This window comes from Oncorhynchus mykiss, chromosome 6 (assembly GCF_057628025.1).
Source record: "Oncorhynchus mykiss isolate SJ-2025 chromosome 6, ASM5762802v1, whole genome shotgun sequence".
NCBI lineage: Eukaryota > Metazoa > Chordata > Actinopteri > Salmoniformes > Salmonidae > Oncorhynchus > Oncorhynchus mykiss.
The window spans coordinates 5,742,501-5,757,500 of NC_143027.1; the positions used below are offsets into that span (position 1 = coordinate 5,742,501).

Sequence of the window (15,000 nt, forward strand, 5' to 3'; positions counted from 1 at the left end):
CCAAAGGTGCTTGAAGAAAGTACTGAGTAAAGGGTCTGAAAACGTATGTAAATCAGATATTAAATCAGATTTGTAATTTATAATTATCTTTTTTCTTTTCTTCTTCTAAATAACACTTTTTGCTTTGTCATTATAGGGTTATGAGATGTCATTTTGGGGTATTGTGATGTCATTTTGGGGTATTGTGATGTCATTTTGGGGTATTGTGATGTCATTTTGGGGGTATTGTGATGTCATTTTGGGGTATTGTGATGTCATTTTGGGGTATTGTGATGTCATATTGGGGGTATTGTTTGTAGATTGATGAGGGAATCAAAATGTATATATATTTTAGAATGAGGCTGTAACGTAACAAAATGTGGAAAAAGTCAGAGGGTCTGAATACTTTCTGAATGCCACTGTTTAGAGGTACCAGATGTCATTTTTTTTAAATTATTATTATTATTAATTCATCCTTAAATAACTAGAATGTTAAATCACATACACAGCTGGTCTCACATCCCGCTCCACCCGCTTTCTCCTGTTGTACGATTTACAAACAAGCTCAACTGTTCTGGGAAACTACGGTAAGCTTCATAATGTAAAATAATATAAACAGGTGAAAAATGAAGAATCTGGGTCTGCCTTATCTGCTAACATACTCCACAAGTTTACCGCAGGTAGTAACTTAAAAAGTCCCTACAAATGTTCAAACGTATTGAAAAATAGTTTTGACGATATTGGAAAAAAACAACAACATCCTGTTGCTATTTCCAAATACCCCGATCTGAAACCCGATTCATCTATTTATTTTTCTTACATGTACAAAACTGTAGAGTGGAGTCCAGAAAGTAGTTCCTTCCACACTCCAGCACACAGCGACCCCGCAGGGTGGCATAGGGAGGCTGGCACCGCCCACACTGACCTGGGCCCTGGCATCCCTCACACTGCTCATCACAACCTGGCACAGACAGATAGAGAGCCAAAGAGAGCGAGAGAGATAGACGAGAGTGAGAGACGAGAGTGAGAGACGAGAGACGAGAAACGAGAGAAAGACCGAGAGAGAGGGTGGGGGGGAACGAGAGAGAGGGGTGGAGAGAGAGGGGTGGAGAGAGAGACGAGAAACGAGAGAGAGGGTGGGGGATGAGACACGAGAGAGAGAGAGAGTTAGGGGGGAGACGAGAAACAAGGAAAAGAGGGGGAGGGACGAGAAAGAGGGTGGGGGACGAGAAACAAGAGAGAGAGTGGGGGATGAGAAACGAGAGAGAGAGAGAGGGGGGGACGAGAAACAAGAGAGAGGGTGGGGGATGAGAAACGAGAGAGAGGGTGGGGGATGAGAAATGAGAGAGAGAGGGGGGGGAACGAGAAACGAGAGAGAGGGTGGGGGATGAGAAACGAGAGAGAGGGTGGGGGATGAGAAACGAGAGAGAGAGGGGGGAGATGAGAAACGAGAGAGAGGGTGGGGGATGAGAAACGAGAGAGAGAGTTAGGGGGGAGACGAGAAACGAGAGAGAGGGTGGGGGATGAGAAACGAGAGAGGGTGGGGGAAGAGAAACGAGAGAGAGAGAGGGGGAGATGAGAAACGAGAGAGAGGGTGGGGGATGAGAAACGAGAGAGAGAGAGTTAGGGGGGAGATGAGAAACGAGGGGGAGAGAGAGAGAGAGAGAGAGGGGGGGAGAGATGAGAAACGAGAGAGAGAGGGGGGGAGGTGGGGAGAGACGAGAAACGAGAGAGAGAGAAAGAGGGGGGATGAGAAACGAGAGAGAGAGAGAGAGAGAGTTAGGGGGGAGACAAGAAAAAGAGAGAGAGATGAGAAACGAGAGAGAGAGAGAGAGAGAGTTAGGGGGGGCAGAGATGAGAAACGAGAGAGAGAGGGGGGGAGAGATGAGAAACGAGAGAGATAGGGGGGGGGGAGATGAGAAACGAGAGAGAGAGAGGGGGGGGAGAGATGAGAAACGAGAGAGAGAGAGAGAGAGAGAGAGAGAGGGTGGGGAGAGATGAGAAACGAGAGAGAGAGAGAGGGGGGGGGGGAGAGAGATGAGAAACGAGAGAGAGAGAGAGAGAGAGAGAGAGAGAGAGAGAGAGAGAGAGAGAGGGTGGGGGATGAGAAACAGACATTATATGTTAGAAGGTATAACCGGCTTAGAACATTAAATGACAAACATTTCATAAAAAGTGAAATGATCATTCTCTTCAGGCACGTACTGAGGCATCTCTCTCCATCCTGGTAGGACCCTGAGGAGCAGCCCTGGACACAGAGTCCGTCCTGCAGAACATGTCCCTCCATACACTGCAGGCAGTCAGTACGCAGAGGACCCTTACACTCATTACAGCTCCAGTCACACTCTGGAAGAGGGAGGGAGAGAGAGAATCACACTCTGGAAGGAGGGAGGGAGAGAGAGTATCACACTTTGGAAGAGGGAGAGAGAGAGAGAATCACACTCGAAGAGGGAGAGAGAGAATCACACTCTGGAAGAGGGAGGGAGAGAGAGAATCACACTCTGGAAGAGGGAGGGAGAGATAATCACAATCTGGAAGAGGGAGAGAGAGAATCACACTCTGGAAGAGGGAGGGAGAGAGAGAATCACACTCTGGAAGGAGGGATTTATATAACACCACTAGATATAACACCATCACCTATAACACCACTAGATATAACACCACTAGATATAACACCACTAGATATAACACCATCACCTGTAACACCACTAGATATGACACCACTAGATATAACACCACTAGATATAACACCATCACCTATAACACCACTAGATATAACACCACTAGATATTACACCACTAGATATAACACCATCACCTATAACACCACTAGATATGACACCACTAGATATTACACCACTAGATATAACACCATCACCTGTAACACCACTAGATATAACACCATCACCTGTAACACCACTAGATATAACACCATCACCTATAACACCACTAGATATAACACCATCACCTGTAACACCACTAGATATGACACCACTAGATATTACACCACTAGATATAACACCATCACCTGTAACACCACTAGATATAACACCATCACCTGTAACACCACTAGATATAACACCATCACCTATAACACCACTAGATATAACACCATCACCTGTAACACCACTAGATATGACACCACTAGATATTACACCACTAGATATAACACCATCACCTATAACACCACTAGATATAACACCACTAGATATAACACCACTAGATATAACACCACTAGATATAACACCACTAGATATAACACCATCACCTATAACACCATTAGATATAACACCACTAGATATAACACCACTAGATATAACACCTCTAGATATAACACCATCACCTATAACACCACTAGATATGACACCACTAGATATTACACCACTAGATATAACACCATCACCTGTAACACCACTAGATATAACACCATCACCTGTAACACCACTAGATATAACACCATCACCTATAACACCACTAGATATAACACCATCACCTGTAACACCACTAGATATGACACCACTAGATATTACACCACTAGATATAACACCATCACCTGTAACACCACTAGATATAACACCATCACCTGTAACACCACTAGATATAACACCATCACCTATAACACCACTAGATATAACACCATCACCTGTAACACCACTAGATATGACACCACTAGATATTACACCACTAGATATAACACCATCACCTATAACACCACTAGATATAACACCACTAGATATAACACCACTAGATATAACACCACTAGATATAACACCACTAGATATAACACCATCACCTATAACACCATTAGATATAACACCACTAGATATAACACCACTAGATATAACACCTCTAGATATAACACCTCTAGATATAACACCACTAGATATAACACCTCTAGATATAACACCTCTAGATATAACACCACTAGATATAACACCATTAGATATAACACCACTAGATATAACACCACTAGATATAACACCATTAGATATAACACCATTAGATATAACACCATCACCTATAACACCACTAGATATAACACCACTAGATATAACACCATCACCTATAACACCACTAGATATTACACCACTAGATATAACACCACTAGATATAACACCTCTAGATATAACACCTCTAGATATAACACCACTAGATATAACACCACTAGATATAACACCACTAGATATAACACCACTAGATATAACACCACTAGATATAACACCACTAGATATAACACCATCACCTATAACACCACTAGATATAACACCTCTAGATATAACACCACTAGATATAACACCACTAGATATAACACCACTAGATATAACACCACTAGATATAACACCACTAGATATAACACCACTAGATATAACACCTCTAGATATAACACCACTAGATATAACACCATCACCTATAACACCACTAGATATAACACCACTAGATATAACACCACTAGATATAACACCACTAGATATAACACCACTAGATATAACACCATCACCTATAACACCACTAGATATAACACCACTAGATATAACATCACTAGATATAACATCACTAGATATAACACCACTAGATATAACACCACTAGATATAACACCACTAGATATAACACCACTAGATATAACACCATTAGATATAACACCATCACCTATAACACCACTAGATATAACACCACTAGATATAACACCACTAGATATAACACCACTAGATATAACACCACTAGATATAACACCACTAGATATAACACCACTAGATATAACACCATCACCTATAACACCACTAGATATAACACCACTAGATATAACACCACTAGATATAACACCACTAGATATAACACCACTAGATATAACATCACTAGATATAACATCACTAGATATAACACCTCTAGATATAACACCACTAGATATAACACCACTAGATATAACACCACTAGATATAACACCACTAGATATAACACCATCACCTATAACACCACTAGATATAACACCATCACCTATAACACCATTAGATATAACACCACTAGATATAACATCACTAGATATAACACCTCTAGATATAACACCACTAGATATAACACCACTAGATATAACACCACTAGATATAACACCACTAGATATAACATCACTAGATATAACACCTCTAGATATAACACCACTAGATATAACACCACTAGATATAACACCACTAGATATAACACCACTAGATATAACACCTCTAGATATAACACCATCACATATAACACCATTAGATATAACACCACTAGATATAACACCACTAGATATAACACCATCACCTATAACACCATTAGATATAACACCATCACCTATAACACCACTAGATATAACACCACTAGATATAACACCATCACCTATAACACCACTAGATATAACACCATTAGATATAACACCACTAGATATAACACCATCACCTATAACACCACTAGATATAACACCACTAGATATAACACCACTAGATATAACACCATTAGATATAACACCACTAGATATAACACCTCTAGATATAACACCTCTAGATATAACACCACTAGATATAACACCACTAGATATAACACCACTAGATATAACACCACTAGATATAACACCATCACCTATAACACCACTAGATATAACACCATTAGATATAACACCACTAGATATAACACCATCACCTATAACACCACTAGATATAACACCACTAGATATAACACCACTAGATATAACACCACTAGATATAACACCACTAGATATAACACCACTAGATATAACACCACTAGATGTAACACCACTAGATATAACACCACTAGATATAACACCACTAGATATAACACCATCACCTATAACACCACTAGATATAACACCATTAGATATAACACCACTAGATATAACACCATCACCTATAACACCACTAGATATAACACCACTAGATATAACACCACTAGATATAACACCACTAGATATAACACCACTAGATTTAACACCATCACCTATAACACCACTAGATATAACACCACTAGATATAACACCATCACCTATAACACCATTAGATATAACACATTTACATTTTCACCATGAAGTGCTTTGAAAGGCTGGTCATGGCTCACATCAACACCATTATCCCAGACCACCTGGACCCACTTAAATTCCCATAACCCCCCCCTGCCTTCAGATCCACAGACGACACAATCTCTATTACACTCCACACTGCCCTTTCCCATCTAGACGAGAGGAACACCTACGTGAGAATGCTGTTTATCGACTACAGATCAGCGTTCAACACCATAGTGCCCTCCAAGCTCATCACTAAGCGCAGGACCCTGGGACTGAACACCTACTTCTGCAACTGGATCCTGGACTTCCTGACTGGTCGCTCCCAGGTTACGAGTGTAGGCAAAAACACATCTGCCATCTGGTTTGTCTTCTCCTGTATTCCCTGTTCACCCACGACTGCGAGGCCAGGCACAACTCCCACACCATCATTACGTTTGCTGACGACATGACAGTGGTAGATCACCTGATCTTCGACGACGACTAGACAGCCTATAGGGAGGAGGTCAAAGACCTGGCAGTGTTGCCAAGACAACAACCTCGAGCCCAAAGTCAGCAACACAAAGGAGCATATCGTGGACTACAGGAAACGGAGGGCTGAGCCACGCCTCCATTCACATCAACGAGGCTGTAGAGGATGCGGGTCGAGAGCTTCAAGTTCATTGGTGTCCACATCACTAAGGATCTATCATGGTCCACACACACCAACACAGTCGTGAAGAGGGCACAACAACGCCTCTTTCCCCTCAGGAGGCTGAAAATATTTGTCATGGGCCCTCAAATCCTCAATCAGTTCCACAGCTGCACCATTGAGAGCATCTTGACTGGCTGCATCACCTGCTTGGTATGAAAACTACTCGGCATCCAACCACAAGGCGCTACAGAGGATAGCGCGTAAGGCCCAGTACATCACTGGGGCCAAGCTCCCTGCCTTCCAAGAACTCTATACCAGGCGGTGTCAGAGGAAGGCCCTAACAATTGTCAAAGAGTCAAACCACCCAAGTCATAGACTGTTCTCTCCGTTACCGCACGGCAAGCGAAACTGAAACACCAAGTCTGGAACCAACAGGTCCCTGAACAGCTTCTACCCCCCAAGCCATAAGACTGTACGGCGAGCGGTCTGGAACCAACAGGTCCCTGAACAGATTCTACCCCCCAAGCCATAAGACTGTATGGCGATCGGTCTGGAACCAACAGGACCCTGAACAGATTCTACCCCCCAAGCCATAAGACTGTATGGCGAGCGGTCTGGAACCAACAGGACCCTGAACAGATTCTACCCCCCAAGCCATAAGACTGTACGGCGAGCGGTTTGGAACCAACAGGACCCTGAACAGATTCTACCCCCCAAGCCATAAGACTGTATGGCGATCGGTCTGGAACCAACAGGACCCTGAACAGATTCTACCCCCCAAGCCATAAGACTGTATGGCGATCGGTCTGGAACCAACAGGTCCCTGAACAGCTTCTACCACCCAAGCCATAAGACTGTACGGCGAGCGGTCTGGAACCAACAGGTCCCTGAACAGCCATAAGACTGATAACTAGTTACCTGGATCATCTGCACTGACCTTTTTGCGCCAACTCTTTTGACTCATCACACTGCTGTTACTGTTTATTATCTATCCTGCTGCCTACTAGTCACTTTACCCCTAGCTACATATCTACCTCAATTACCTCGTACCCCTTCACATCGACTCGGTACTGGTACCCCCGTGTACATAGCAAAGTTATCGTTACTCATCGTGTATTCATTACTCGTGTTATTATTTTTCTCAAAAACAAATGTTTCTCTTTGCATTGTTTGGAATGGCCCGCAATAAATATATTCACATTTAAGTCTTACAACCCCTTTTTTTATGAAGCATGTGACAAATACAATTTAATTTGATTTAATCATCCCATTACCTGCTCAGGCAGACTGACAGCAAACATCAACAGCTCTAACAACAACAGGCATTAGGCTAATGCAACGCTGCACAGTCTCTGCTGCCTGGCCTACATCACTAGGTTCACCCAGGATTCAGTTGGATTTTCCCAGAATGCAACACTGCACAGTCTCTGCTACCTCACCTACATCACTAGGTTCACCCAGGATTCAGGGGGATTTTCCCAGAATGCAACGCTGCAAAGTCTCTGCTACCTCGCCTACATCACTAGGTTCACCCAGGATTCAGGGGGGATTTTCCCAGAATGCAACGCTGCACAGTCTCTGCTGCCTGGCCTACATCACTAGGTTCACCCAGGATTCAGGGGGATTTTCCCAGAATGCAACGCTGCACAGTCTCTGCTACCTGGCCTACATCACTAGGTTCACCCAGGATTCAGGGGGGATTTTCCCAGAATGCAACGCTGCACAGTCTCTGCTACCTCGCCTACATCACTAGGTTCACCCAGGATTCAGGGGGATTTTCCCAGAATGCAACGCTGCACAGTCTCTGCTACCTCGCCTACATCACTAGGTTCACCCAGGATTCAGGGGGGATTTTCCCAGAATGCAACGCTGCACAGTCTCTGCTGCCTGGCCTACATCACTAGGTTCACCCAGGATTCAGGGGGATTTTCCCAGAATGCAACGCTGCACAGTCTCTGCTACCTCGCCTACATCACTAGGTTCACCCAGGATTCAAGGGGATTTTCCCAGAATGCAATGCTGCAAAGTCTCGCTACCTCGCCTACATCACTAGGTTCACCCAGGATTCAGGGGGATTTTCCCAGAATGCAACGCCGTGCAGAGTAGAGTGGTACTAGCTAGCTGGGGTGATAGACAGTTCTATTGACTGACTTACACACACACACCTCTCTGCACGGTTCTCTGTATCGTAGGTGTGTGTGTGTGTGTGTGTGTGTGTGTGTATCTGTGTGTGTGTGTGTGTGTGTGTGTGTATCTGTGTGTGTGTGTGTGTGTATGTGTGTGTATGTGTGTGTATGTGTGTGTGTGTGTGTATGTGTGTGTGTATGTGTGTGTGTTACCTCTGCAGGTGCGCGTGGTGGTGTTGAGGTAGTACTGGTAGGCACAGCTGTCATACCGGCACTCTCCAAACAGCAGAACCTTTCCCGGGTCACGGCACGCCGTACACACGCCGCTCAGCTCACAGGACAGACACTGACCGTCACAGGCTGCATAATGACACAATGTCAGGCGATAAAGAGAGGGTTCAAAAAAATCCCAGCAGACATTGGGGCAATAAACAATGATAGCCTGGTGAATGTAGTCTACAGTTCTGTAGAGTCTAGGTGTACGACTTACCTCTGCAGCGTCTGTCTCTGTCGGCATAGTAACCCAAGGGGCAGGCGGGGCCACAGAGACCTGAGGTCAGTAGAACGCTGGGGGAGGGACAGGAGGTACAGGACAGAGGCCATTCCCCACTGCAACCCTCACAGGAAACATGGCATCCTGGGAGATAAAACAGAAATACAACTGTATGAACAATATCAACATGATTTCACGTCCATAATCAATATCATTAAACCACGAAGACAAATGTGTAATATTTTTAAAGCACAATTAAATGCATATAAAAATCTAATAATTTCTTAAGGTCAAGGGAAAATGTAGAAGACCTCCCCAGGCTATCAATTATGTGATAATAAGACAGTTGAATCGCAATCGGTGTGAAGAAAATAAAATTCTCGCTTGAATCAATACAGGGAGGAAGGCATTATCAAAATGCTTAATATTGTTTCTCTCCACCTACACTATTGTCTTTGGTGTATGTCTCTGGCAACAGTAAAACATTCTGTCATCTCTTCTGACAAGTCCTTCCCTTGTTAACAAATGTTCTCACACAACAGTGGCCTTTGTTCTGTGGTAAATAAGATGTTGTGTTTTAGAAACTGCTGTCAACCCTGAGACAAATATCCTACAGACAGAACATCATAAAAACAGATAAAGGGAAATAAGTCTCTCTCTCTCTCTCTCTCTCTCTCTCTCTCTCTCTCACTCTCACACTCTCTTTATCCTCAACCCCTCCCTCCCTCCACTTCTCTCTCTCTCTCCACCTCTCTCACTCTCTCCATCGCTCCATCTCTTTTCCTCATCCTCTTTCCTACCCCCCTCTTTCTCCCTCTCTCCCTCTCTCTCTACCCCCCTCTCCCCCCCTCCCTCCCTCTCTTTCCTTCTCTTCATCTCTCTCTCTTACTCTCTCTCTCCCTCCCTCCCTCTCCCTCCACTTCTTTCTCTCTCTCTCTCCACCTCTCTCACTCTCTCCATCGCTCCATCTCTTTCCCTCATCCTCTCTCTCTACCCCCCTCTTTCTCCCTCCCTCTCTGTCCCTGAAAGGTAAACAGAAAGGAAGGGAGACATTTCAAATGTCATAATATGTCTATTTACAGTGTTGTAACGATGTGGAAATAACTAAAGAACAAAACTGAAAATAATTCAACATAAATATGGGTTGTATTTAGAATGGTTTTTGTGGCAACAGGTAGGGGTCAGAGGTTAGGGTTGGGTTTAGTTTTAGGCTTAGGGGTTAGGGGTTAGGTTTAGGGAAAGGGGTTAAGGGGTTGGGGTTTCGGCATTAGACGTTGGGGTTGTGTTTAGTTTTAGGGTTAGTTTGGGGTTTAGGGGTTAGAGGTTAGGGTTGGGTTTAGTTTTAGGCTTAGAGGTTAGAGGTTAGGTTTGGGGTTAGGAGTAAGCGATTAGAGGTTAGGGTTGGGTTTAGTTTTAGGGTTTAGGGAAAATAGGATTTGGAAAATGAATAAAAGCTTTGGACCCCACTTGGATAGTAAAACCAACATGTGTGTGTGTGTGTGTGTGTGTGTGTGTGTGTGTGTGTGTGTGTGTGTGTGTGTGTGTGTGTGTGTAAACGTACTCTTACAGGCTCCGTGCCAGGGGTAGTGACCTTGGGGACAGTGGGTGACACAGTGGTCTCCCAGCAACAGGGTCCTAGCAATCTTACACCACAGACACACACTGCCAGTGCCCGTCTGGAGGTCTGCCACACAGCGCTGGCAATTACTGCTGCATTCTGGGAACAGAGAGAGAGAGGGCAAAGGTCACACACGGCAACTTCGGGTAGACATTGCCCGTACACACCGATCTGGTGTCAGTTTAACCTCCCTGTATCCTAACCTTAACCATTAGGAATATAGAACCTCCTTGTAACCTAACCATTAGGGTTATAGAACCTCCCTGTATCCTAACCATTAGGGTTATAGAACATCCCTGTATCCTAACCATTAGGGTTATAGAACCTCCCTGTATCCTAACCATTAGGGTTATAGAACCTCCCTGTATCCTAACCATTAGGGTTATAGAACCTCCCTGTATCCTAACCATTAGGGTTATAGAACCTCCCTGTATCTTAACCATTAGGGTTATAGAACCTCCCTGTATCCTAACCTTAACCATTAGGAATATAGAACCTCCCTGTATCCTAACCATTAGGGTTATAGAACCTCCCTGTATCCTAACCATTAGGAATATAGAACCTCCCTGTATCCTAACCATTAGGGTTATAGAACCTCCCTGTATCCTAACCATTAGGGTTATAGAACCTCCCTGTATCCTAACCATTAGGGTTATAGAACCTCCCTGTATCCTAACCTTAGACCATATAAAAGAGTGTACCTTCTATATATCTCTATGGGTAGAATAATTACTTGTTCCACCCCTCCCTATCTATCTGTTATCTATCTGTTATCTGATGGTGTAGCTGGCTGCTGTCGCAGGCTGGCAGACACCTTGAGAGAGAGAGAGCGAGAGCGAGAGCGGGAGAGGGAGAGGGAGAGAGGGACAGAGAGAAAGAGAGAGGGACAGAGAGAGAGAGAGAGATGGGGACAGAGAGAGAGAGAGAGAGAGAGAGAGAGAGAGGGACAGAGAGAGAGAGAGAGAGAGACAGAGAGAGAGAGAGAGAGAGAGAGATACAGAGAGAGAGAGAGGGACAGAGAGAGAGAGAGGAGGACAGAGAGAGAGAGAGAGAGAGAGAGAGAGAGAGAGAGAGAGAGAGACAGCTTTTCCCTCCAGGAAATCAATCATTTCCAGGCCCAGAGACAAGTACTAGTCTGTGGCGACCTAAATGCCAGAACTGGACAAGAACCTGACACCCTCAGCACACAGGGGGACAAACACCTGCCTGGAGGTGACAGCATTCCCTCCCCCATATGCCCCCCTAGGCACAATTACGACAACATAACCAACAAAAACGGGTCACAACTCCTGCAGCTCTGTCGCGCGCTGTGTATTTACATGGTAGGTAGGCTTCAAGGGGACTCCTACGGTAATTACACCTATAGCTCATCTCTTGGCAGTTGTACTGTAGACTACTTTATCACTGACCTCAGCCCAGAGTCTCTCAGAGCGTTCACAGCTCACTGACACCCCTATCCGATCACAGCAAAATCTAAAATTCTAAAATGAATGAAAAAATGTGCCCTCAGCAATCTACACACAATACCCCATAATGACATCACAATACCCCATAATGACATCACAATACCCCATAATGACATCACAATACCCCATAATGACATCACAATACCCCATAATGACAAATAGAAAACAGCTTTTTTTAGAAATTGTAGCTGTGTATTAAACATAGAAAACAGAAATATGAAAACAGAATCCTATGAGATTCTAAATAAATTGAGCTCAGGTGCATCCTGTTTCCATTGATCATCCTTGAGATGTTTCTACAACTTGATTGGAGTCCACCTGTGCTAAATCCAATTTAATGGACATGATTTGGAAAGGTTCACATGTGTCTATATATATGGTCCCACAGTCGACAGTGCTTATCAGAGAAAAAACCAAGCCATGAGGTCGAATGAATGGGAATGGGGGAAACACCCCAAATACAGGTGTGCCAAGCATGCAACGTCATACCCAAGAAGACTGGAGGGTGTAATCGCTGCCAAAGTCGCTTCAACAAAGTAGTGAGAAAAGGGTCTGAATACTTACAGAAATGTGACATTTCAGGTTTTATTTTTTATACATTTGCAAAAATTTCTAAAAACCTATTTTTGCTTTGTCATTAGGATGTAATGTAGATAATATAATAATAGATAATATAATATAAATATAATGCAGATTGATGAGGAAAATAAACAATTTAATACATTTTAGAATGAGGCTGTAACGTAACAAAATGTGGAAAAAGTCAAGGGTCTGAATGAAACACACACATTCCTTCCCACAGGGCCGTGGGGTGAGACAGGGATGCAGCTTAAGCCCCACCCTCTTCAACATATATCAACGAATTGGCGAGGGCACTAGAACAGTCTGCAGCACCCGGCCTCACCCTACTAGAATCTGAAGTTAAATGTCAACTGTTTGCTGATGATCTGGTGCTTCTGTCCCCAACCAAGGACGGCCTAAAGCAACACTTGGGACTTCTGCACAGATTCTGTCAGACCCGGCAGTAACTCTCAGTAAGACAAAATAATGGTGTTCAAAAAAGGTCCAGTTGCCAGGACCAAAAATACAAATTCCATCTAGACACTGTTCCACACAAAAAAAACTATACATACCTCGGCCTAAACATCAGCACCACAGGTAACTTCTACCACGGTGTGAGCGAGCTGAGAGACAACACAAGAACGGACTTCTATGTCATCAAAAGGAACATAAAATTCTAGATAAAATCAAATCCAATTTTATTCGTCACATGCCCCGAACACAACAACAACTTACAGTGAAAATGCTTACTGACAAGCCCTTACCCAACAATGCAGTTAAAAAAAAAAATATGACTAACAATAAGAAACAAAAGTAACAAGTAATTAAAGAGCAGCAGTAAAATAACAATAGTGAGGCTATATACAGGTACTGGTACAGACTCAATGTGGAGGCTATATACAGGGGGTACCGGTACAGACTCAATGTGGAGGCTATATACAGGGGGTACCGGTACAGAGTCAATGTGGAGGCTATATACAGGGTATTACGGTACAGAGTCAATGTGGAGGCTATATACAGGGTATTACGGTACAGAGTCAATGTGGAGGCTATATACAGGGTATTACGGTACAGAGTCAATGTGGAGGCTATATACAGGGTATTACGGTACAGAGTCAATGTGGAGGCTATATACAGGGTATTACGGTACAGAGTCAATGTGGAGGCTATATACAGGGTGTTACGGTACAGAGTCAATGTGGAGGCTATATACAGGGTATTACGGTACAGAGTCAATGTGCGGGGGCACCAGTTAGTCGAAGTAATGTAGGTAGAGTGACTAAATGTATTAAAATGACTATGCGTAGATGATAACAACAAATAGTGGCAGTGGTGTAGAAGGGGGGGGGGGGGGGGGGGGGGGGGGGTGGGCAATGCAAATAGTCTGGGTAGCCATTTGAGTAGATATTCAGGAGTCTTATGGCTTAGGGATAGAAGCTGTTTAGAAGCCTCTTGGACCTAGACTTGGTGCTCCGGGTACCGCTTGCCGTGCGGTAGCAGAGAGAACAGTCTATGACTAGGGTGGCTGGAGTCTTTCACAATTGTTAGGGCCTTCCTCTGACACTGCCTGGTCTCCCCCGCCTGTCCGGCGCTGCCCGGAATCTCCCGCCTGTCGGGCGCTGCCGGAATCTCCCGTCCATTCGGGACCCATGGCTAGGGTCCCCAGTCGGAGGTCGGCAGGCGAGGGTCGCTGCTCGTAAAGAGGCCACGGGGGCGGTTGAGGAGGCGGACAAAAAACTGTGGTGAAGTGGGGTCCATGTCCCGCGCCAGAGCCGCCACCACAGACAGACGCCCACCCAGACCCTCCCCTATAGGTTCAGGGGCCGGAGTCTGCACCTTTGGGGGGGAGGTACTGTCACGTTCTGACCTTTATTTTCCTTTGTTTTGTCTTTATTTAGTATGGTCAGGGCGTGAGTTGGGGTGGGCAGTCTGTGTGTTTTTCTATGTTTGGTTTCTGTGTTCGACCTAGTATGGTTCTCAATCAGAGGCAGGTGTCGTTAGTTGTCTCTGATTGAGAATCATACTTAGGTAGCTTTTTTCCCACCTGTGTTTCGTGGGTGTTTGTTTCCGTATGAGTGTT

The 15,000-nt window shown here is 44.3% G+C and overlaps 1 protein-coding gene across 1 annotated transcript in view; it reads right to left on the reverse strand.

Annotated features, from left to right (window-relative positions):
* Positions 1 to 15,000, reverse strand: part of LOC110525177 (extracellular matrix organizing protein FRAS1) — a 202,919-nt gene that overhangs the window by 119,380 nt on the left and 68,539 nt on the right. Inside the window, exons 19-23 of the mRNA XM_090239234.1 lie at positions 10,837 to 10,992; positions 9,273 to 9,419; positions 8,996 to 9,142; positions 2,185 to 2,325; positions 800 to 940 (exon numbers count right to left, since the gene is read on the reverse strand). Of these exons, the coding sequence (XP_090095360.1) occupies positions 800 to 940; positions 2,185 to 2,325; positions 8,996 to 9,142; positions 9,273 to 9,419; positions 10,837 to 10,992 (732 nt within the window). The remainder of the gene's footprint in view (positions 1 to 799; positions 941 to 2,184; positions 2,326 to 8,995; positions 9,143 to 9,272; positions 9,420 to 10,836; positions 10,993 to 15,000) is intronic.